This window comes from Olea europaea, unplaced genomic scaffold (genome assembly GCF_002742605.1).
Source record: "Olea europaea var. sylvestris unplaced genomic scaffold, O_europaea_v1 scaffold355, whole genome shotgun sequence".
Taxonomy (NCBI): Eukaryota; Viridiplantae; Streptophyta; class Magnoliopsida; order Lamiales; family Oleaceae; genus Olea; species Olea europaea.
The window spans coordinates 554,294-579,970 of NW_019254664.1; the positions used below are offsets into that span (position 1 = coordinate 554,294).

The following is a 25,677-nucleotide window of genomic DNA, read 5'->3' on the forward strand; positions in this document are numbered from 1 at the left end:
TATTGTTTATAATTTTCTTCTACTTTATTTATTTTTCGGGCAAGGCCTAACAGAGAAATATGCTAAGTAAGCAATTAATTTATTTAGAAATTTTTTTTTTTTATCTTTTCTACATTATAACGCTTTTAACCTCTTTATTTTGGATTTCATGATTAAAAGGGTAAAATAATCCTTTGAGTTAAACTGGCTGTTTTGTATCTCGATTTTGGGAGTTTGTTTAAGCCTCTTTAAATATAATGAAAATCTTTTTAATTATAGCCCTTGTTTGAGCTCCATTTTTGTGAAGAAAATGAATTTTTGAATAGTGTATCGATGGAAAATGTGTAGTTAAAAAATAAAGAAATTTTTTTTATTAGCGTATAATATTATTTTATTGAATAATGTGGGGTTGAAATGATGTCAAATCACTATTGAAGAATGTATTTTGATTGAAAAATGGGGCTCAAACAAGGGCATAGTCTTAAACCTTTCTTAGAAAGTCAAGAAAAAAGTTAAGAGAGTTTAAAAAAAATAAAAATTGAAGAAATTAATTTGTTGAACGCTAAAGTAATCTAAGGTCATTACAAACATATTGATCTTTAGTTCTAATATTTTATGTCATTAGACAATTATACGTCTACTTCGATTTGTTGCTCAATAGAAAGTTTTAAAAAATTTATTGATATTTGTTTAGAAAATTAAAAAATTGATAGAATGATTGTTATATAAAGTCATATATTATCCACACTAGATAGAAATTAAGATGACTCCTCTTTACAGATCAAGAAGCAAATCACTGAGTTTTCTATCTCTCAGTATGAAAGCTTCTTTATAAAAAATCCCAAAAATTGTACGAAAATGCAAAAAGATATAAAAATTATAAGACAAAATAAAGATAAAAATAGTAATAATCCCAAAGTTGCACACTTTCTACGTAGAAAAATTTGTAATAAATAAAATAAGACTTTTTGTTACGAATTTAATTAAGCATAAGAATTTTTTACTAACTACAATTTAATTAGCACAAGACTTTTTCCTACAAGAATTTAATTAGCAAGACTCTTTTTTACTTGAATTTAATTAGCATTTCAACCTTTTGTTACTACAACTTTTTCTCACCCCGAATTGCCACCCGAATTCCCAATTAAAGGAGACTTTGAATAAGGGTTAAATACAGGAGATTACCAAGTTGTGCATGGAAAATGATACTAGAAGGGCACGTAATCTGCAGCCTATGCTATTTAATTCTATATCAATATGATAAAATAAAATAGATGAAAGAGTAATTCGTTGTGGCCTTCTTTGTAGATTATAATTCATGCAAAAGTAACGACACGAATGAGTAGAAAAATGGAAATCTGAAGCAAGAATTTAAAATACCTAAGCAGAAAGAAATGAAACCCAATCATATCCAGTTTAAAATAATTAGGAATCTCTCTCTCTCACAAAAACACATTCGAATGATGAGTCATATTTTCAACTAGAGGTGATAGTAATTAATTTTCAAAGCAATTATTTCTAGGCGATGACATCAATTAATTTTCATATTTCAAAAAAATTATTTTCAACTAGAGATGACACATTCAGTTGAAAGTATGACTCATCTCAAACACATTAATCTAAGCATCCCATGTAAAAATAATAAGATAATATAAAATAAATGAAAAAATAAAGAAGAAGAGTGATATGGCCTCACAACGGATCTAGGAATTCAAGCAAGCTATCGTGATCCAGGTGCACGTCGAGAAGCCACCCAACATATGCGGAAAAAAGTCACAATCCGGCGAAGCCAACATGGGCTGCCGTCATGGCTCGCCGAGTGTTGGCTTCTGCCCTTACCTAACCCCCTTCTTTATACCTTGTACTTGCAACAAGACAGGCCAAGTCAGAGGACTATTAAGCACAGACACATGGTAACGGACATAAAACACGGATACAGTACGATTTCAAGATTCAATTTTTGCCAAAAGGCTTCCAACGTATATACAACATTTAACTTTCCAAAATAGATAATTGAACGATAAAACAATCTGTCAAGCCTAAAACTCAGAAATCTGCTGCTAGAATTCGCTATGGAAGGGTGACAGCTGGTGAATCTTGGTAGCCCGTGACGCTTGTTATTCTTATCCGTGTAATGGGCTGTATTAAGTCGAAACATAAAACATGTTACTTAAGACATTGACAATGGTTTACAAATCAAAAACAAAGGATAAACTAAAACCACAAATATGTTTGTGTAACTTCTAAAAATTTATATTATCATAAATTCTCCAATTACTAGGCATGGTGCTCAAAGAAACCAACAAATCATTTTTATTTACGTAAATAATACATATTATATGAAACATCCACTTTCAGAAGCACATATATTGCCTAATAATTTCAGTTAAATGTACATTCGGTATATCAACTTCAACCTTACTGTCTTGAGTAAGATTCAATTATACGGATATAGGAAATTACCTGTCTGTGACCAATGTTTCTTCGGTAGTTCTTTTTCTTCTTATACTTGAAGACGATGACCTTTTTATCCAAGGTCTACAAGAAAATAGTTGCCAAATTAAAGCAGGAGAGCACAAAAAAGGAATATTAAATAAAGAAACACTCCACCAGAACTGTATCGAACCTGTTCTTCAACAATTGCATGGACTGTCGCATTGGGCACAATTGGTTTCCCGATGTAAGTGCTTGTTTTTGTTCCTACCAGTAATACCTTATTCAAGGTAATCTGCCCACAAAAACACATTGACGTATCTATCTCAGTCATATTTTGTTCAATTTCTAGCAAATCAATATCATCATACATGCAATATTGTACAAAATGCAGAGTGGTGGCGATATACCCTAATATTTCACCATTTCTTGGGAAAAGACTATTCGGTAAAGGCCTCACATTCTGTTATCTTGCAAAAGCTGATAGTAATATCTAAGTGGAATATTTACACCCTTCAAAAAAAGGCATAGTATATTTGTCATTATCAGTGTGATGCATGTAACATGTAGAAGAAAAAACTGGAGATTTGCAATCTTTTGAAGTTGCTCGTCTGCCATCAGCACTCTAACAATGTTACCTGGTAGATAAATTTCTCGATCAGCAAAATGGGGTTGTTGCAACTTCACTTACTAGTGCAAAATGTGGTATGCTAATGTAAGAATTTTTAGATTACAGAACTTCTTGTCGTGACTCGTCAATACCTAAACTAGTTGTTCATTGTTAAAGACTTCAAGTTTGGAGAGCTCGTACCATCTGTCCATAGTGATTTGTTATATTGACAGATTTTCATGAATTTTTTAATTGATGCAACACTGTTCATTTGATATAATATATACAGTTTTAACTATTTCCCATTTTGTCCTTCATTTTATACTACAACAAATTCTAATTCCTATTATATCCTTTTATTATATATTTTTTAATTTGATTATTATTTTTATTAGCATTTATAATAAAGTAATAAATAAAAACTTTTAGGATTTTAATGAGTACTTTATTGATAGAGTAAAGGGAGTGTTTCAACGTATTTGTCTCGTAAAGAATGGGATGGTCGGAGGGTGGGAATGGAAGCTATAAAAAAAAAGAGAGATAGCTAAATTTGCTATTTCAAATCAACAGGAAACCAAAATTCAGAACAACCACTCAAATTTTCTAGTTCACTAGGCTTTTACTGATTTCCAGTAACTCATTCTCTAGGGGTTTAAGTAGATATCTTGAATTTGGGTTAACTACAAGTATTTCCAGGGTCAGAGTGGAAAATGATATGGAATGAGGTTGTTAATTAACCCACCAATAAACATAATAATATTAAATCTAAATCCAGAATATCAAATACCTGAGGGAACAGACATGAGATTTTTGTAAATCATCTCCATTTCAGTTCATTAGAAACAAGGTACAGTGATCACTTTTCAGTGGCTTTTGGTTTGGAGGGACACATAGTTTCCATTTCCATATATTCCAAGTCCTATCTAATTTCTTCCAAGACCTAATTTTTCATTCCTCCCCATGCAGAATTAGCCCAGATAAAACACCAAAATTTCTGACGCATCTAACTCCCAAAACCTTTCACCAATTCTATTCAATCTTCCACCAGCATCTCATCAGCTCTGCCGCCAATCTCCACCTTTGCAGTCCATCATCATCACTGCCTCAACCATATCAGCAGGCAAACTCCCCGGTCCAACTATAAAGTTCTTAATATCATCATCCATGATACATCTGCATCACTACGTGCATGTCCCATGTCTGTACACCGTACTGAACATACTTTCACTTCTTTTCCTTCTTTAATAATCCAAAGCTATTTAATCATCCCCACCAAACATGTTCTTCTAATTTATCACCAGAGTTTATTGCCATTTCAACATCAATAATCACCTCAATCACCAGCAACATCTCTATCGTTCCACTACCATAGTAGCCATCCCACAATCCAGTTGGAAGCATGTTGAGCAACACAGTCATGAATTGACGAGGTTATCAAATGAGGACCGAACTCATCATTGGCTGTGGTTGGTTTCAATGGAGGCAGTGGTGTTTAGCATAGAGAAAGAAAGAGAGAAAATACCATAAGGGGTATTTCATTGTTTGATTATTTGCTTATTTAGCCATTATTACCGTGTATCAATAACAAGAATGAATCAGCATTAGAATTCCGATAATTGTTCCTCTCTTCCTTTCCCAGTTCCCATCCAAAACGGAAGATCTGGCTTTGCTTCAATTCAAATCTGACTTTAGTTGTTCCCAACTTGGACAATAATCAGCCAATTGTGGTACTAAAAATGATGTTTTGACTCGTCGACAAATCTCCACATATATAATCAATTGTCTAACTTTAATCATAAACCTCCTTCATTTTGATCTAAAATTCCTGGATTATTGGAAATTTTGATGATAAGGTAGTTAACTTGAATCCTTTAAAATTCTTATGATGCTAGTTAAATTCTAAAAATAAAAATGACCTCCCAAAAATTAAAGAAGGAGATTAGAGAGCAAAATAGAACAAAACATAACTATGGCCTAAGATTGCTACTTCAGCCAGATGAATACTGCCCAAACATTAAATAAAAACTCACTTGAAACACCAGTAGGACACATGTAAATGAAGAAACCAGAATAATCACATATACAGAGGGTAGGCATAGGTAAGACAAGGAACAAATTAGATTCAAATTCTTTAATTTTTCATCACTTAGGCTTACTTTGTCATTCACGTTCGCCCCTTTAAGCCTCTGTGTATAGATAAAACGTCCTGGAAAAACAATATATTGCCGAGATCCAACCTGTAAGAATAAAATACAAGAAACAAGACACAAGTCAACTTTATAACTCAATATGAATGTCTCAAAATTATGTTTTAGGCTTAAAAAATTTGGTAATAACTTCATCATTATATCAACAACTCAACAATAGTACAACCCTCTTCTGCACGAATATAAACTAGTGTATAGCAAAGCCATAGCATCTTGGCAATTAAGTCTATTATATTACGCAATAGTTTAAGGCAAAATTACATTTGTTTATGGTACATGGAGTTTCATATCTTGTGCCTTACTTCTCAAAAAGGTAAAATTTCAAATGCCTACCTATATGACCACAAAATTACTCATTTTTAACCGTTAGTACAAGTGCTCAGGAAAAAAAAGGAAGAAGAAGCAAAAATTAATGGAAATCCCCATATGGATCATGACAAAAATACTTAATTTTTCACCAGACAAAGTATTTCTTTCGAAGGAACCCATCATAGTATCAACTCAATCAATCCAAATACACATAAAAACATAGATACAGATACCACAAACACGAAAAATTATCCCTGACGATTGAACTTTCAAAATGTAGCATAAAAAAAATAGATACACATATATTCTTAGGACTACTCACCATGACAACTGCGAAGACTTCTTCGCGTTTGGTTTCTGCTTCTGACGTTTCAACAGTAGGCTGAACTTCCGTTATGGCCTCAATTTCCGTTGTGGGCTCAATTTCAGGTTCAGCCAAAGAAGGGGCATCCGTCTGTGAAAATTTGGGCACAAAAAATGGCTGTTTCGGCGAGTCGAGTCTCACTGAAGAAATAGAACGCGAGAGAAAATTAAGATTAGTTTTTAAGGATGGAACGGAAAATTTCTGCTTCCTCGATAGCATTGATGCTGTAGTGAGAGAAGAACAGGGAGAAAGGCTCGCCATTGTAGATGGGAGAGAGCGTCTTTGTGCGTTCCTCTTTCTTGAATGTATTGGGAAGCCTATCCTATCTATTTTAAGTGAAATGACTGATTTGCCCTCGTCGTAATAACATAATTTTCTTTGAAGAAAATGTTGTAAAACAATGAAATAGTATTATCATAATAAATAAATAATTCTTATCTAGTCTAAAATATCTATTTTATTCCAATTGTAACTCTAATTTTGGACTTTACAAATATATGACATTGGTTCATAATAATACACACTTTTGACTCTCTATTTCTTTCCATATTTTCTTTCTTTCTTTCTTTTAGTTTTATAACACTTTATCAGTACGATAATCTCATTACATGAAGCTTGTCCCGTCCTATAAAATTTTTTTTTCTCTAATCCTCGATCAAATCTCTTTCTCTCTCTAGTATAAATATACACGCACATGCATCTTGAAAATTGTGAAAAAAGAGGGATTGAAAGTGGATGAATTGATTGTTATGTGCATTTATTGTATTCAGGTTTCGCTGATAGATTTTTGTTCTCAGGTTATCCAACTTATAGAGGGATTTCCCAAAAATAAAAGAGAAGTACTTGGAGCACGGGACATTAAAATACATCGCTTTTAATCGTCACAAAACCTTCTAGCTAGGTTAAATGTAACGGTTCTGCTACTCGTACAGAACCGGTTGACAGAGTGAGGTGGAAAAAAAAAGACAAAAATAAAGGAAACGAAATGAGACGATATTTGAAGACCCGGCATGAAATCACACCCCGGCCCAACCCATTGTATTTCCCCAATTCTCAGACGAAACGCAGAGACGCGAATCAAGGCAAATCGAAGGCGATCGAAGCTCCATCTCTTCTCTCTGTCCCATCTTCATCCTTCTCCTCCTCTAGTGTAGAACTCAACATCGCTGGAGCCGGAGTCCAAGAAACTACAGTTGTCCGATTTATGTCGATAATTTTGTTCGACCTTCGAAGCTGCAACAATAATCTTCTCCGGTGAAATCGGCACGTAAATTAGGTACTTCTGATATGTAGTTTACGTGGGTATGTCGAAGCCACTTTACTTGCAGTTTACATGGGTATATCGAAATCGGCAGATAAAATTTGTGTATTTTTTGAATTTTCAATAAGAATCGAAAATATGAGATTCTTTATATCACATACACGCCTGGTCACTGCAAGAAGGAGCTGAAGTTGACTTATATTCTGAGTTTCTTTGTATCACAAGAACTTATGAGAATTGCATTCGAAAAATGAAATTTGGGTTCTGAGACTCTGGGCATTGCAAGATTCTGAGATTCATTTCATGGGTCACTGAGTGAAAATCATTGTATCACATACATGCCTGAATGTATACTGTAAGAAATGCATTACATCACTGCAAGAATGTGTAACTGAAATGTGTGTACTGCAGTTTGATGAAGCCTGAGTGAGATTCATTGTATGACATACATGCCTGAATGTGTACTGCAAGAATGTGTCGCTCAAATGTGTACTGAATGTGTGTATTGCAGTTTACTGAAGCCACATTTCATGTGTCACTGAGTGTGTTTATTGCAGTTTACAATGACAGGACAAAATGATGGAGTCTGCCATGGATGTAGAAGACGTGGTCACATCTTTGCGGATTGCCAAAACAAGGTCCCGTGCCCGTGGTGTAGAGATGCATATGTGAAGTGTTTTGTTGTGGTGAAGAACACTAAGAACAAAGGTAAATTGTTCAAGTGTTGTAGCAAAAATTGTGGATTTTGGGAGTGGGTCAAAGATGGTGAAATGTCCGGTGAATCAAGTTTCGTTGGCAACTCCTTCAATATCATGTGGCGACTGAATTAGAGAACAACGTATCTTGCATGTTCGAAATGATGTGCCAATTAACTCAAGAAAAAGACGTGGAGATAACCGTTACAATACGCAAAGGAAAGGTAAATGTTCCGTGTGATGAGAAAGGAAAGGGGCCGGCATGATTTTCTACACTAGTTTGAAGTCTCTATGTATCTATCAAATGTTTCTTAGTTTGGAATTATGAATGACTACATGTCAATGTATTGGCTAGTTACTAGGCTGGTAGGAAAATCTCTTTTTTGGTGGAATGAATTCAAGTGAAATTGCTATCTACTACTCAAGAAAATGGTGTGGCAGCCAACATTTTCTCTTTGAGAAAGTAACATTGCATTTCTTTCTTGCTAGGAGATCTAATCGTTCAGTGTCATTTACTGTCATTTCCAGCAGTTACTTATTTAAAATCTGAAAATCATGAAATAATTGAGTAAGCCCAATCTACATTTGTAAATGCTCTCAACTGAAATAAAAAAGGTGACCAATTAGTCTTTTTTACATGGATGCATCAGCAATGAGTTCTCCCTTAAAGGAACTGAGTTTCAGTTTAGGATCCATAGGCAATGCAGTTGGTTTACATGCTAGAAGTCCGGTATCCTCAAGTAATTGCAGATATATTTAACCAGCCAAGATCTTTTAGCTCAAACTAATTGTGCAGTAAGATTTTTAGTGGGTAATGGAGCAATGAAGATGCTACCAGAACCTTTGGTAAACAATGAATAGTCTAATTTTGATTGCTTAAAACCATCATCAATAAGAGCATTGGAAAATTTTGAAAACCAGTGGCTTGAAGAAATTATGATGAAATACAGAAGAAATTCATTAACAAGGTTTCCAACCACAGAAGAAATTATGATGACATATTTTAACTACTACTTGTGGATCTCAAGTTCATCAACTGACATAAAAACCAACAAATACAGCTTGCTTTCTGATGAACATGAACCGTGGGCAGCTTGTATGCGTAGTAATTTATATATTAGTAAATAACCCCACCCCACCCTCTCTCTCTTCCTGCATATGTTGAAATTTGTATGAGCATATGTTAAAAACCAGTTTACTACAACAGATTCACATGGACAACTTGGCATGGAAAAACTTATCCAGATGGTGCCTCTTTCCTCAGAAAATGTGAGTTTCCTTCATCTCGGTCCGGTAAGCGTGGGTACAAGTATGGCATTTCCTAAAAATCTATGCAATCCGATAAGTAATACCCAAAGAAGGAATAAAATAGATGATGTACTCTCGTAGGTAGAATGTTTAACTATATATTTACCTGGACCATGGAAGTGAACATAATTGCCGGACAAAGGTATAAAACTTTGTTGTGTGAATGCAAGACTTTGACTGTCACCCTACAAAAATTATTATTTAAGTCATTTGTTGTCCATATTAATCTAATAATATACATATACTTACCATTAGGAGTTGTGAATACGTGAACGGTGTAGTCATGCAATGTTGTGATTGTTGAGGTACTTGAACGATATGTGCGTCAACGCCAACATTACTTGGTCGTGCCTTCGGCCGATTTCCTTTGGAGGTACTCGAACTCCCCTGCATGACATCACAACAAGGTCTTTATATTAAGTAAACAACACATAAGCAATTAGTAATATTAGTGTATTAACCTTTGCTTTGTTTGAACTAGGCTCCAACGGGCTCTTCTTACGAAATTTCTTCTGTGCACCCTTTCTCTTCGCACACTTAGGATCACGTACTCCATTATTCATAGTTTCTTGTGATGGCCCACATTGTGATGCTAGCGGTGTAATAATTGTGGAGACATGACATTACTAACAACATTCGACTTCGTTGTCGTTACCATTTCACATTCATGTTCGATCCATTTTTGTATACCTGCAGCTCTGCTTTCATCATCTGCGACCAAGTCTGCCAACTTAGCAAAAGACTGACACAGTTTGTCATACATTAACTGCCCTGGGGTACTAGTCAGCCCATCGTCATGAACTGCAACCCTTGTGTGGGATCTACTTACATCTCGCCACCATCTCCGTAGTATATACCTATTCGGTACGTGTTTGATGCCATTACGAATCAATACTGCAATTAGGTGCCTGCATATTATTCCTCGAAATTCGAATAGGTGGCAACTGCAAACAATTTGGCAATCTTCTCGCTGAAAAGAGACGAAGAACATTTTTCTGTGCGACTGCTCATCATTCATTTGTTCCTCGCATATCTCGTATGTTGTCCCCGAACTTCCCTCCGAAGTCGAGATCAAGTCACAATAAAGCTTCCTAGTGAACTCTTCTTGAACTTCTCTAAACTTTGCAATGGTGTATAAGCTTGAAATTGCTTCTCCATTTCATACCTTGTCGCACATGGCACCATTTGTGAGAAAGACTTGAAATCAACTTGAATCTCCTTCTCAACTTTATTCTTCAAAGCCCGTTCATATTGTTCGACAAACTGCTTTAACGAAGTCTTTGAATGCACATAGCCATCAAAGAACGCGTTCATACTCTCACTGTGTTGAGTTGTGGACATTCCTGCCCAGAAGCTGATTTTAAAATAACACGGAACCCATCGGCATCTATTATCATACAGTCCCGACAACCATGCATTATCATGCAAATCATATGTATCAATCATTACCCTCCATTCATCTTCAAATTCTTCAACAAATTGTGAATCGTAAACCAAACCGTGTATAGCATGAAATATTGAACCCTTGTCCACGTGATATCCAAACTTCTCCAGTAACTTTTTCAATATATGCCACAAACACCATCTGTGTTTTGTATCGGGGACACAATTGCAATTGCATTCTGCATTGCCTTGTCTTAATCAGTAATTATACCCTGGGGAGCTTTTCCATGCATACATTGCAGCCATGTCCTAAACAGCCAGACGAATGTATCTGTATCCTCATTCGAGACCAACCCACATCCAAGCAGTGTAGATTGTCCGTGATAATTAATTCCAACAAAAGGAGCAAACGGCATGTCATACTTATTGGTGAGGTATGTGGTATCGAATGTGACGACATCACCAAATTCTTTATACGCCTGCCTACTCCTATTATCTGCCCAAAACATATTCTTTAGCCTCGAATCTTCGTCTAGATCCATACTGAAGTAAAACCCGCCACAACTGGCTTGCATTTTCAAAAAGTATGATTGTACTGCTGCAGCATCCCCTTCTCCAAGTCTCAGACGTCAAACTTGCTCAACATAGTTTCTACAATCCTTTTCCATGCACGTCATATTTTCATATCCACCTACTTCGACTACTGCAGAGTTGAAACTTTTATGTAATTGAATTCCTGCCATATCATTAACTTGTAGCCGCCATTTAACATGAGCGCTCAACTCTCGATTACATCGATATAGTCTCGACTTGGATGGACTTGTTTTATGATTATGCTCCAAATTTACTGTGTTTATTCTCCATATTCCGCGACTGTCCATGGATGCAGTCAACCTCGCCTTACAACCTGTCTGAATGGTTAGTTGCGATTTCAAAGGACCAATTGTAGTACTACTTCTTTTTCCTTCACGACTACAAGTCAATGTGACATATCTCACAACAACATCGTCGTCCTTTTTGGAATTTCTTTTCCTAACTGGAAAACCTTCGGCGTACGCAAATTTTTTGTAGTAGTCAAACAATTCATTTTCATCATTGAACTTCATTCCAACCTCAGGCACTCGCAAAGGCACATCATCTGTTGCTACAATTTCATCACCCAATAAGTTCACTTTCTTCACGACATTCTCAGACTTAGATTCTACCAAAACAATGTCATCTAAATTCTCTAACATATCTTTCCCTGCAACGTAAACGTAAAATCAGTTACAATAATGATTTAAGCAAACTGTAACTTTCTCTCTAAAAATAATGTCATTGGACCAAAAATTAATTTTCACAACAAACAATGACTATTAACACAAGTTTTTCATTCCCTAACAAGAACCATTTCTAGTACATTTTATTTTCCACAATATGAAAAAATATTCATTACCACAATCTGTAAATTTTCCACAATATTGAATCAAAACAATGTTTTCCTCACAGTACATTATGAGATTCAACAACTATATATGCAAGTTTGTGATTAACTCAAGAATAAAAACCACCATTCTAGCCGATATTACAGAAATTTGAAAATCAGAAAATATTCATTACCTTTGTCTGCCATTTTCGAATAACTCCTTCCAATATCTGTCTGAAATTTTTTGGCACTGCAAATAGTGAAATTTGGAGAAGATGGGCCGTATTTCGCTCGAAGAGGGTATGCAAGTTCCCGCCTAAGAGACGTCCTCCAATTCGCGCCTTGTTTGATATCCAAGAGCTGAAGGTTTCTCGTCTTGTTTCGTGGGTATAGGGTCGGGTAGGGAAAGATAAAGGCAGCCCAGTTGTTTGGATTCAAAAGAAATAGTTTTTAATTGTTTAGTGGTTGCCAACTTGCTTGTACAATAATAAATTTGTGTATTTTAATCAACAATTCCACCTCCTTCGGTTAGGGACCATGTCAACTAACGGGTACAACAAGAATTATTCTAAATGTAATAGGCAAATCAAAAATTGATACTCGTGCAACAGGTAATTGATTCCATAATTTTTGTACCATAATAAAAAAAATAAAAATATTCTGATTTTTTTCATAAAGAAAATTGCACGTGATGTATTTAATTATTTGTTTCTTGTTTATTTTCGATTAATTATTACATTCATACTTTTTAAAATACATATTACAATTTATAAATTTAGTACTCTGATGTCTCTCTATTACAAATAATTTGTTGGTGCTCTTGAAGTGATACAAGACTGTTAATATTCTAAAAGAATATAATTACTTCTGAAGAAGCACAACTATATAAATATTTAAATTCTACTAGAAAATATGCTCCTAAAGAATTCGTATTTTTAAATAATAATTCGTTGTTACTCCTGAAATAGCACAACATTTTTAATATTCCAGAAAAATATTATTTGCTCTCGAAGAGCATGAATTACAAATTTTATTATTTCAAATAAAGATATTGATTTACTACTGTTGAAGAAACAGTAGTAAAATATAAAATTTAATTTATTGCTGTTTAATAAGTAATAATAAAATATAAAGTACTCCTGAAGAGGTACAACTCTGTAAATATTAATATTTGTCTAGAAGTCGTACTCATGAAGAGTAAATGCTTTTAAACAATAATTTATTAGTACTCCTGAAGTTGCACAACATTGTTAATATTCTAAAAAGAATATTATTGCTCATGAAGTATCACGTTATTATTGACAGATATTTTAGTTAGGTTTTACTTGCTCCCGAAGAACATAAATAAATACGATCTAACATCAATTACGTTTTTACTCTTGAAGGATAAAGTCTCATACAATATATTATTTTAGATAATAATATATCATTGCTCCTGAAGAGCATAACACTACGATTGCAATATTTCAGAAGAATATTGATATTGCTCTTAAAGAAGCGATAATAAAATATAACGTGCTCTTGAAGTAACACATGTTTTGAAGAATATATTATGTGTAATTGATGAATCTGTGTTTATCCCTGAAGGAAAAATATACGACTTATGTTATGTGAACATTGATTATTATATGATTATATAATATTTAATCATATCCTTCAAAATAAAATAATTGAATTATATCTTATATTGAACTAGAAGTTCAATTTGATTGGCATGACTAGTTGGATCATCCCTAAATTAATAATGATGCGAAATTAAAATTTTTAAATATATATTCAATGGAAAAATTAGAAAATTCTTCAATCCAATAAAATCCTATATGATGTTTGTTCTCTTTATCAAAAATTGATCATTAAACATCACTAGCTAAGAATACGGAATGAATACCTATATTTCTTAAAATTAACCAGAATGATAAATGGGGTCCTATCATCCTCCATGTTGATCATTTAAATATTATTTCTATATAATAGATTTGATGTATATACTAGATGATTGCATGGTGTTCGCAACTTGAAATTTGTGAAATTACTGCTTAAGTTTTAAATTATGATTAAATTATGAGCACAACTTTCAGATTATACAATCAAGACAATGTCTTGTTAATGCTAGTGATTCTAAATCTCAACATTTTAATAAGTATTAGCTGAGATATCGATAAATGGTTTAACACTATTATTTGTTAAACTTCTATAATTAATTGAGAATAAAGTACATTCCATTTTTGTTTAGGAAATTATATTTGAATCATGCCAACATTATAATTCTCCCCATCATAATTGACTTATAGTCAGAACATAATTTTTTCATCTAATTAATTTAATATTCAATAGATGTAAAATTGAACCACCAAAATGCACTAAGATGAAAAATAAAAAAATGCTTAGAATAAATATGTAGTTTGAGCCTTATCCCAAATGGCTATGTTTTATAATGCAAGAAAAATGATTGTAAATTTGATAGACAATTCTTTCAGTATTAGGGAGATGAATTAAGAAATTGAAAATAATGTACAAATGCATCTTTACCTAAATCCTTGCAAAAGATCATTGGAACCAAAATTTCGAAATATAATTTATTTAAATGCATTTACTGATAAATAAGATCAATAATATCTTATGCACCAATTTTAAATGCTTTAATATGAATTGATGTCCTAAGAAGATAATTTGATAGCATTATATTTAATATATATGATAAGTATTTAGACATAACAAATTATAAAATCCAAAAGAGATTTAGAAATCTGATATGTTGAAAGTTGAGGTATCTTAATAAATTATGTTATTATGGAAAAAGAAATAGAATCGAAAAGAAAAATTGTCGACAATACTTTTGTAGATGATGTACTGCATTATATTATGAATATTGAGGATATAAAAATATATTTGTCTTCAGTCGAAGTAATGATTAGTCAAATAAAATGACGAGATCATACTAAATTAAATTTATTAGAGAGATCTAAAGTTTTTGGATTTACAGTTCGAACATCAAAAGGTGTATATTTATACGAAATGAACATAAAAAAAGTAAAGTTGTAATATGAATTATACGACTTCTTACATAATAAGTGTCACGAAAACTTGTATAAATAGATAAATTATCATGTAGTGAATGTAATCACATGTCTCTATCTTGTTAAAGTGACAATGCATGAAATTTGATGTACACGTAATAAATGTGATTATACACAATTTATTTTTTTTATAATTTTGATATTACCCTAGGATGATTTAATATGCTTGAAGTATAATTGAAGCGATATTATCATAAGGGGGAGTAAATACGTATTGTACTTTTTTTTTTCCATTGATCAAGGTTTTGTCTCATTAGATTTTCTTAACAAGGTTTGTAATGAGGCGACTTTTATAGTGTATTCAAAAAAATAACATAATCTTTTTTCCTTCATTAGGATTTTTTCCTAATAAGATTTAAATGAGGCATATTCTTTGTATAATGATGTCCTTAATTTACAAAGCATTTTCCCTCAAGAAGTATACTCTTATATGAGACTCTCGAAGAGAGCAGCAAGAGCTATTTTCGAATCATCATATTACTACAATTATTAAAAGTTGATAAATATCTCGTATGAAGACGGTGTTATCTGAAAACTATGCAAAACAGCAAGAAACATAATTCACCAGTAATTGTAATATTGAAGATATTGATGTACGAGACATGAATAGCTTCATACAAGAATTGAAATCAGGGAAAGTAGCTGTACTCTTTTTCTTTCGATCAAGTTTTGTCCCTCTAGATTTTCTTGACAAGGTTTTAATGAGGCAGCATTTTGTTACTCCAATTTTTTATTTTTTTTTCATTTGTTGGCATTTTTGTCCCATCAAGTTTTTTTTATTTTATTTTATCAAACATGGTTTCAATAAGATAATTATTGTACAAATAATTATCAAAATGAGAGTGTTGTAAAATAATGAGATAATTGTTAATAATTATTTAGTATTATCATGATACATAGATAAGTCTTATCCAGTCTAGAAGATCAATTTCATTTCAATTGTAACTCTTATTTTGGACTCTATAAATATAGGAGATTGATTCATAATAATACACACTTGAGTTTTGACTATCTATTTTTTCTCATATTTTCTTTCTTTCTTTTAGTTTTATAACAGAAAATATTATTTTTATTTTCTATTGCTTGTACGATTTCTTGTACATTGTGGCACTAAGCCCTTGTTCAAGCCCTATTATTTGACTAAAAATAAATTTTAGAATAGTCAGTGGATGGAAAATGTGTGATTTAATAAGAAGAAAATATTTTAGATTTGTGTGTAATATTATTTTATTAAAAAATATGTGATTGAAATAAAGATAAATAAAAATGTATTTTCAAAATAATAGAGATCAAACAAGAATTGAATACAATATGGCAACAATATATCGCAATCCACGTTAATCGTATCTTTCCTAATCCAACATGATATACCAAAACATATCTTAGTGTCGTATATTTTAAGTTATTTCATTTACTTCACAACTTTTAAACCAGTTACATTTATACAATCATGTTAGTCATGAAGCCATTTTTATATTTTTTTTGAACTTTTCATTCAAGATTTTTAACAAGAGATTTGCATATTACTTCCGTTTAGCGACTGAAAAATGAACTAAAGTGATTATTATATGAAAAGAATGCATAGAGCAAATTGTTCAGTATTGATTACGAGAGTTAATTTTTTGATCGTTAGAGAGAAAAGTAACCCACATGGGCGTGAAAAGTCAAAAATGACAGTTAGAATAATGAAATAACAGTAAAAAAAATTAATATTTTGATGTGAAAAATTGCCATCAAATGAAGCAAAGTACAAAAACATGATAAATAGTCAAAATTCAATCCGTACAGTCTCTCATGAGCAGGCAATTAACGTAATGGTATGGCTTAAACTAATTTTAAATTTCGATACGATAAATGAAATGATTCAAAGTTTAGTAATACAAGAGAAAGTTTGATAGCAAATAAGGTAATTAACTCAATCTCACGTGATTGGTTACATTAGCGAATAGAGGTGAGCGCGGTTTGGTTCGGTTCGATTCTAAAGAGATCCGAACCGAACCAAAAATTTCGGATATCTAGTAAATGGAACCGTTGAATCCAAATATAATTATGGAACCGTTCGAGTTCGGTTCGGTTCCTTATTAGAATTAAATTTTTTAACATTTATAACAACATTATATAAATACAATTAATGACACATTCAATGATTTTGGAATGTCAGAGACTAGTAGACTACCTTATTCAAATGATCGCTATAGTCAAAGCTTCGATCAGAGGTCATAGCGTCGGCCCTCGATTGTATATGTTTTGGAATGTCAGCAAGGCTGCGAGAGTAAGTGCCAGAGTCGAGATAGCGTTATACACTTTAGGGTAGGTGTTTAGGGTTATTTAGTGGGTTAGATCTTGTTGGGATAAGAAATGAAACAATAAAATTGGTAATTGGGCCAAAAATTAAAAAATTAAAAATGAAACAAATTATTGGGCCAAAAATTTGGATTTAGAAATTGTTAAGGGATAATTAGGCCAAATACGGCCCATTAATTGGAAAATTGACTACTGCCCTCTCACTTTTAAATTTGTCATTAATTGTATAATTTACGTTCTTAGAAGAAAAGAGAATGCTATTCAACTCCAACCAAAGCCTAAACCAATGATTTCTCTCTGCTCATTTCCTGCGATTCTCATGATTTTGTGTTATATATTTATGGTATAAATATAAAATGTGAAAGAAATAATCAAATTAGATAAAGTGCCAAAGTGGTGGGAAATGTGACATTTGTGTGGGACGTCAGGGGTTCGAATCACTCCCCACGCAAATATTAAAATGTCTTGATTTGGGCCTTGGGGCCTTGGGCTCTTGGGCTTCCTTGACTAAAATAAATATTTTTTTTTGGTTATTTAATTGGTAAAACTAGCCAGTATTTTATGACTGTTGGTTTTGTAACAACCCACTAACTGCCATTAAAACACCCACTACTCAGTCATTAAAATTCTGCATATACAAAATGTGAGGTTCTCGACTGTTGCTAATCAACTGCACCTTAGGATTCGAGGACTACGACAACAGAGTGAGACGGAGAGGCTTCAGCGAGGAGAGATAGATGGGTGGTAGACAACTTCTATCTAGCTAGTTATATACTAATGAAGAATATCTGATTCAATATATATTATCTTGTATATTGTAAATCTGATATCCACACTTGGAGTTAACAATTTTGTATCAACTGTGTCGGTGTTTGTACTTGAAGACAATCTCCATCTCTTGAATGCTACCATTTTTTAGAGTTCTGTACTCAACTTGTAGCGTGTTCATTTTAAAATTCTGGTTGTCGAACAACATGCTATTATGGGTCAGACAAATGTTGATGGCAAATTTATTGTCATAGAAAAATGATTACAAATATCTATTAGCCTTTACCCAACCTATATATTCGTTATAAATACCGTATTATGATTTTGTCCGTCATAGCCCCCTTATCCCTTAATTTGGAGCCCTGCTATTATAGTGGGAAATGGCACAATCAGGAGTGGGAATTTTCTTAGTCTTCTAGGTAACCTAGTCTATCTCAATTTGAAGGATGGGGATATAGTCTACATTAAAAAAGTTGTAACGTGAGCTAGTGACTGGTGGAAAATTATATGAAATGTTAGGCGAACAAAATGGATGACGCTATTTTGGTGTTTGTCACTCTTTGGAGCTCCTGTCACTTTTTTTTTTTAGTTTGTCACTTTTTTTAAGTTCGTATCACCTCTTTTTTTTTTTTTTTTTTTTTTTTTTTTTTTTTTTTTTTTTAGATTGTGTTAAAAAAAGTGACATTCTGTCACTTTTACATTTAAACTAAAGTGAAATCTTTTTATAATTAGTTGCCATGTCTGCTGTAGAGATATCTGTTCCTAAGTATTCTGAAAAACCTGAGTTGTTTGATGGAAAGAATTTCAAGAGATGGCAAATGAAACTGCGATTTTATTTGACAACACTTAAAGTCGTTAATGCTATTGAATCAGATAAACCCAGTTTTGTAATTGCTGATAATCCCACTGATAAGGAAACAGAGGATTTAGCTAATTGGGAACATAAGGATTATATGTGCAGGAATTATATTCTGAATTGTTTGACTTTAGATCTGTATGATGTTTACTACTCGTGTAAATCTGCAAAAGAGTTATGGAATTATAAATAATAGTTTTTTTTTTCTTTTTTTTAATTTGTTTTTCCTTTTTTTTTTTTTTTTTTTTTTTTTTTAGATTGTGTTAAAAAAAGTGACATTCTGTCACTTTTACATTTACACAATATTTTTTCTTTCAAAAAACTTTTTTTTGAGTTTCTCACCTTTTAAATTTTTGTCACTTTTTTATCTTCTTAAAAATGTGACATGATATGTGACATTTTCCTAAGATAATCAGCACGTGTATTGTCCTAGACATTCTAATTATGTTAAGAATCGTCACTATGCTCACGTGGATTGTCCTGGACACGCTGATTATGTCTAGAACATGATTACTGGTGTTACCCAAATGAATGATGTTATTTTAATGTTTGTCATTTTTTTGAGTTTGTATCACCTTTATTTATTTATTTATTTATTTCAAATTTTGTCACTTTTGGAGTGTTTGTGTCACTTTTTTGAGTTTATGTCACTTTTTTGAATTGTGTTCAAAAAGTGACAATTTTTATTAAAAAAGTGACATTGTGTCACTTTTTAATTTCACACAGTATTTTTTACTTTCAAACAATTTTTCATATGATTTTTCAAAACACTCATAATTTTAAGGGTAATTTTGTAAGTTGTCCAATTGTTAATTTGTTTAGAAAAAATTAAAATTAAAATAATTTGGTTTATTCAATATAAAACAAATTATAAAGATTCAATTTTTCGGTTCTTGGTTTAGAACCGAAAACTGAATCGTACCGGTCGGTTCTTAATTTAGATATCCGTTCGAGTATTTAATTTGACAAGAACCGTCAGGTTCGGTTCGATTTGGTTCGGTTCAGTTCGATTGGTTCGATTCGGTTCGGTTTGGGAGATTTGTCCAACCCCATTAGTGAACAAACAAAACATTAATGTAGGAAGGATTTTTATTATTATTATTAAAAATTAAAGTTGGACTGTTGGACGCTTGACTAATTTGGCAATATATTTTAAACGAGTTCTAAAGTTCAATAAGATAAATGAAACGATTCAAATATAGCTCAATGATGACTGTAATAATCAACCTCTAAATATACCGAGAGTTAAATATATACTTTTAGAGCGACTTTTGTGTGAATGTTAAAATAAGTTATTCTCATCGTTAACTAATAAAAGAGTTACTTATTACTTATAGATGAAACTTTAAGCTCAGCCAAACATTGTGTCTATGCCATTGTAAAAGGTCACATTCGTCTTATTAATCAAAATTTATGCAAGATTCAATATTAAACTACTCAACGCATAGATAGCAAATTGTAGACTCTGCAAAATATATAAATAGATGTTACTAAAATAAAAATCGCCAAAATGCTTTTGAAATTGTTTAAATTATAAATTTAGTTAGTCAACTCTTTGTCCTCATATTTCATAGGACTAACAATTATTATCCACTTATCAACCACTTACTTCTATCAATTTGTACTTTAAACTTCTTAAAAACAATACCAAAGAATCGCTTAGATTAAAAATAAATTGAACTCTAAGGTCTTATTTGATTGCACAAATTTTTCATGGAAGTAATTCCACAATTTTGCATGTTTGATTGGTCAAATTTTCTTGCCAATTGGCACGTGACCCCTTTTTTCCACTTTTTTTTTTTTTTTTTTTTTGTTGGGGATTTGGTTTTCTCTTGTGCTACAAAATATACATCATACATGGAATTTTGTTTTCCCTTTTTGTGTTGGGGGGTTTTTTTTTTTTTTTTTTTTTTTTTTTTTTTTAAGCCAATGGAACACTAAAAGATCCAAAATTTCAATATTTTTCAGGTGAAAAATTATACCTATCAAACACATTTAATTGACAATTCCCAAAATTATAGACAATTCAATTTCCTGAAATTCGTTATCTTTTCACCAAAATTATATTCTTACAATTAAACGGACGTTAAGGGTGTGCTTGATTACATTTATTTTCCATGAAAAATATCAATTTTCCACCCAAATTCATACTTGAAGTGTTTGATTGCTAATTTTTTCCATAGAAAACATTTTTTAACTTTTGAAAATATGTCTGATTTTCTTTGTTTTTAAGGAAAACATTTTCTTTGGGTAGAGGTGATTTTTACTTTCCACAAAAGAAGGAAAATATTTTCTTTTGTAGGTGATATTTTCCATGCCAATCAAACAAACTCTAAGGGTGTGTTTGATTACATTTATTTTCCATGGAAAATATCAGTTTTCCATCCAAATTTTCACTTGGAGTGTTTGATTGCTATTTTTTTCCATGGAAAACATTTTCCAACTTTTGAAAATATGCCTAATTTTCCTTGTTTTTAAGGAAAATATTTTCCTTGGGTAGAGGTGGTTTTTATTTTCCACAAAAGATGGAAAATATTTTCTTTTCTAGGTAATATTTTCCATGTCAATCAAACACACTCTAAGGGTCCGTTTGATTGTAATGATGGAATTGAATTAAATTGAAAACGAATTCTAAGGAATCGAATTGCCTAAAAATTATTTTTCTGAAAATTGTAAATTATTGTGTTTGATTGATATAATTTTTCACATGAAAAATATTAAAATAAAAGTATTTTTTTGTGTTCGTTTGACTTTGTTTTATATGAAAATTATCAATTAAAGGGATATATTTTACTGGTATTGGAAATGAAATTTGTTTTCATTGCCAACAAAAAAATAAAAAAAAAATAAAAAAAATCATCTCTTTTATTATTCGTTTGACTTTATTTTACATGGATTGCCAATTGAAATAAAATATTTTTGTACAATGTTTCTTCAAATTTGTTTCCGTTACCCACAAGGAAAAAAAAAACCAACGTAACAGGGAACTAGAAAACCAATTAGAAAATTTCAAGTTCCAAGAAAATCAAGAAACCAAATTCCATGGAATTCAAAACTTATCAAACAAACAAAATTGGAAGAAAGTGAAATTAGAATTCCATTTTCCATGGAATTTAAACCAATCAAACATGGCCTAAGTTCAATTCACAATTGAAAAGTTTGTTCAATTAATTCGTGAAATAAGTTGGAACATTTTTATATTTGTCTAATCTATCAATCCGCCCCACCCCGCCCCTTTTTTAACACAATGTCTTATCAAGATCTTGATACTAGTATGCTCAAAAGCTTGACTTGATCAATGATCATACATGAAACTTTTATAAAACGGGCATGAGGAGTGTAAAGATTTTGAACTTCTTTTTCATCTTTGAATGTTTCTATATCGCAATCAAGCGAGAACACGCAACCTTCAATTCTCAAACGTACACTGGAAGGCCATGGAAAGTTGCACATTACACTTCATTTACACAGGAACGAGATCACACAAGATTTTATTCATACGGGGTCTTATTTTTTTTCATATTGTTAACATGTTCGATGTTCATAGGCGCAGAAAAGAAACACACTTAGTACATATAAACCACACGACACTAATTCTTCACACGTGCACGTTCCCTGGTCGACTGGAGTGCAGGTGGAGAGTTTGGCTGGGAACGACTTGAAGAACTCCGGGCAGTTCTGCCACAATATTAACTAATCAATTTCTGGATAATAGTAAATATATGGGATATAAACATAATTAAAATAGATATTCAAGAAACTAACGCGAAGAAGGTTCATAGCCACAAAAAATTTGAACTCAAAAGGTGTATGTTTTGACGTTAATGTAAGAGTTACATCCAAACATGTTCCAATTAAAGAATACCATAACACAACTTAACCACATGTTCAATGTTCATCAAGATTCAAGAGGAAATGGATCTTGATAAATTCTACAGAAATTCTTTGACTTCGACTAACAATGACATAAAATTTAAGAGAGAATTTCTTAATCTTCAAACCATTTGCTTTAAACCCTATTTAGTTGCTAGCTGCAACCGCAAGAACAAAATAGATTTTGAATGTACTTTTGTAGGACTCGAACTCAGATAAGAATCATAAAACTTTTATAATTGCCTCCCCACAAATTTAAAATCCTACAACAAAGAATAAGCACTGGACGGGAGTCGTTCGACTCAAGCATCTGTGCTATATACCAATAGGCTTATCAAGATTTTATGCATTCAAAAACATATTTTTATGATATATTTAGACTACACGGATCAATGACTTATGAACACCATCAAATGTAAGATATTAATGTCCCTTCGTATCAATTAAGGGACTGATGTAGAGACTCCAACTTTCTAAGGCAAAATGCATTTTAGTCACATCTCCCTCTTTATCTAGAGAACATTAGTATCACAATTTTAATCCACACAGAAGCAACATTCAGTAGCTCCATAGAACCTTGATAAAACTGGTTTTTCGGCAGTAGTATTGGTGACTAAAATCAACTGTTTCGAGTCAAAATCTTTTTCTCGGACGCCTCAAACTGAGGCAGTGTTGAAATGCATGCATGCTGGGAGAACACCCTCAGTACACAAACTGTCCAACTATGAGCATATTTTGGCTATGATTCGAAAGTTAACTTATAAGTATATAAGTTTTAAACACAAGGCTACTATTTCTCCAGTTCCAGGGAGAATGAGAAAACTTACTTGAGAGCTGAGACACCTGTTCAGGAGTCAGCTTAGCAGAGAACCCACTTGCAGCATGCTTGTAACTGTATATCAGAGCCTCTTTCGCAGAATCCTCACTTTTATCGAACCCATCACAATTCAAAGAAATCCATCAATACCCAAAGTACAAATTCTCACTATAGGTCGAAAATTTTGGTCTAAAAATTCGAGGGAAAAAAAGGTTAAAGAATTTTAACACCAATCACAAGACAGTTGAATATCACTGTTATTTGATGGGATAATGAAAACCAAGTTCGCGTTAGAGTTATTCCATAAATTATAATCCTGTTCATGATAGAACCAGTCTACAAATTTAAAGCCATTTCACAAAAGAATCATTCAATAAATTTAAACCAAGTTCGTGATAGGATCATCTATATATTTAATCCCAGCTCATGATAAGAACATTTTATATAATTAAAACCCTGTTCGTGATAGGATCACTACAGAAATGTAAAACCAGATCTTGATAGAATCACTCAATAAATTTAAACCCAGTTCGTGATAGAATCATTCTACAAATTTAAATCAGTTCGTGATAGGCTCAGTTTATTAATTTAACCCAGATCTTTGTAGGATCATTTTATAAATTAAAACCGAGTTCGGGATAAGATCATTCTACAATATAAAACCAAATCAGTGACAGGATCAGTCTATAAATTTAAACCCAGTAACTCATAAGATCATTCTATGAATTTAAACCCAGCTCGTAATAGAATCACTCCATAAATTTAAACGCAAGTAGTAATTATTTCAACCTCCGCCTCCCCCACCCCCAAAAAAAAATAAATAAATAAGGGGAAAAAAATCAAACCTGCCAAGAATAGAGGAAAGGGTCTTGATATGATAGGCTTCAGGCTCTTGTCCTTCGGGCCTCTCAGTGTAAACTATGTGAACTTTAGCTTCAGATGATGATGAATCGGCAGCCATTGCTATTCTTGAGGTCAAGAACAAAAGGAAAATTGTTGAGAGAAAAAAGTGGATTTTCTGCATAACTTTCTTCGTATTGGGATTTGAAGGGACTTCGGTTTGATTAATGGGATATGCAAAATTGTGCTTATCCTTGGATTTTACGCCTTAGCCACGAAGTATTGGACAATTTCAGCGTTGAGTTGATCGAAATTTTTATTTTATTTTATTTTTTAATATTCTTTTCCTTGTGTAACCTTCATGGACTGGCTCCTACTGTTATATTTTCTTCTATGTTCTCCAATTACTACCAGAGTCGCATTCCATAGCATTAAATGAAAATGAAAAATAACTAATAATCCTAACTAAAGATATTAATGTTATAATCACCTTTTTAACCACACAATCTTCTATAAAATAATATTATATGTGAATAAATTTTTTTTATTCTTTTTTAACCATATATTCCTTAAAAAAAAGTATTTCAAACATTAAAATTTGAAAAAAAAAAAACCCCCAAATGGGGGCTATGTTTGGCCCCTCTTTTTTTTTTTTTTTAAAAAAAAAAACTCATTTTTTTAAAATTCATTTTGAACTATATATTTTTTCATGAAATAATTTTATGCGTAAACGCAAAATATATGTATGTTTTTTTAATTTTCTAACCACACATTCTCAAATACAATATTATTTCAAATTGTATTTTGGCCCAGAAATTGACGCTGAAACAAGGGCTAAATTTGAAAAGTAATAATATTTCCCCTTTTCTGAAATTAAAAGGCTCACTCTCAAAGCTCTTTGGTTGGATCTGAATATGTCTCCAATGGTTACTTGTTTGATCTCCATTATTTTTAAAATATATTTTTCTCTCGCTTCATTAAACCACACAATTTTTATAAAATAATATTACACGCAAATTCAAAATTTTTCTTTATTTTTTAACTACAAATTTCCATCGAATCACTATTTCAAAATGAATTTTTGGCAAAAAAAAAAAAAAAAACATGGGGCTCAAGTATGTTTGATTCTGAAATTAATTAAGAGTTTCTAAATATTGGGGCATTTTAAATATCTATTTACAACTAAAA

At 32.1% G+C, this 25,677-nt stretch overlaps 2 protein-coding genes across 2 annotated transcripts; both read right to left on the reverse strand.

Annotated features, from left to right (window-relative positions):
• Nucleotides 1-1,869: 1,869 nt before the first annotated feature.
• Nucleotides 1,870-6,213, reverse strand: LOC111386421 (50S ribosomal protein L21, chloroplastic). The gene is made up of 5 exons (XM_023010885.1): nucleotides 5,861-6,213; nucleotides 5,179-5,259; nucleotides 2,606-2,707; nucleotides 2,443-2,517; nucleotides 1,870-2,118 (listed from the first exon to the last, which is right to left on the reverse strand). Exons 1-5 carry the CDS (start codon nucleotides 6,161-6,163, stop codon nucleotides 2,050-2,052), a joined length of 630 nt encoding a protein of 209 aa, XP_022866653.1. The 5' UTR covers nucleotides 6,164-6,213; the 3' UTR covers nucleotides 1,870-2,049.
• Nucleotides 6,214-22,303: 16,090 nt separating this feature from the next.
• Nucleotides 22,304-24,866, reverse strand: LOC111386418 (subtilisin-like protease SBT3.15). The gene is made up of 3 exons (XM_023010882.1): nucleotides 24,495-24,866; nucleotides 23,660-23,757; nucleotides 22,304-22,637 (listed from the first exon to the last, which is right to left on the reverse strand). The coding sequence occupies exons 1-3, from the start codon at nucleotides 24,671-24,673 to the stop codon at nucleotides 22,558-22,560; spliced, it is 357 nt and encodes a 118-aa protein (XP_022866650.1). The 5' UTR covers nucleotides 24,674-24,866; the 3' UTR covers nucleotides 22,304-22,557.
• Between the last annotated feature and the right edge of the window lie 811 nt (nucleotides 24,867-25,677).

What these genes read in the sequence shown, in the direction of transcription:
- LOC111386421 (XM_023010885.1), bottom strand. Translation starts at nt 6,163, where the DNA reads ATGGCGAGCCTTTCTCCCTGTTCTTCTCTCACTACAGCATCAATGCTA. An exon ending in AAGTCTTCGCAGTTGTCATG is followed by an intron (nt 5,260 to 5,860) that starts GTGAGTAGTCCT and finishes TTATTCTTACAG; the next exon opens with GTTGGATCTCGGCAATATAT. An exon ending in ATGCAATTGTTGAAGAACAG is followed by an intron (nt 2,518 to 2,605) that starts GTTCGATACAGT and finishes ATTTTCTTGTAG; the next exon opens with ACCTTGGATAAAAAGGTCAT.
- LOC111386418 (XM_023010882.1), bottom strand. Translation starts at nt 24,673, where the DNA reads ATGCAGAAAATCCACTTTTTTCTCTCAACAATTTTCCTTTTGTTCTTG. An exon ending in CTTTCCTCTATTCTTGGCAG is followed by an intron (nt 23,758 to 24,494) that starts GTTTGATTTTTT and finishes GTTCGATAAAAG; the next exon opens with TGAGGATTCTGCGAAAGAGG. An exon ending in ACAGGTGTCTCAGCTCTCAA is followed by an intron (nt 22,638 to 23,659) that starts GTAAGTTTTCTC and finishes ATATTGTGGCAG; the next exon opens with AACTGCCCGGAGTTCTTCAA.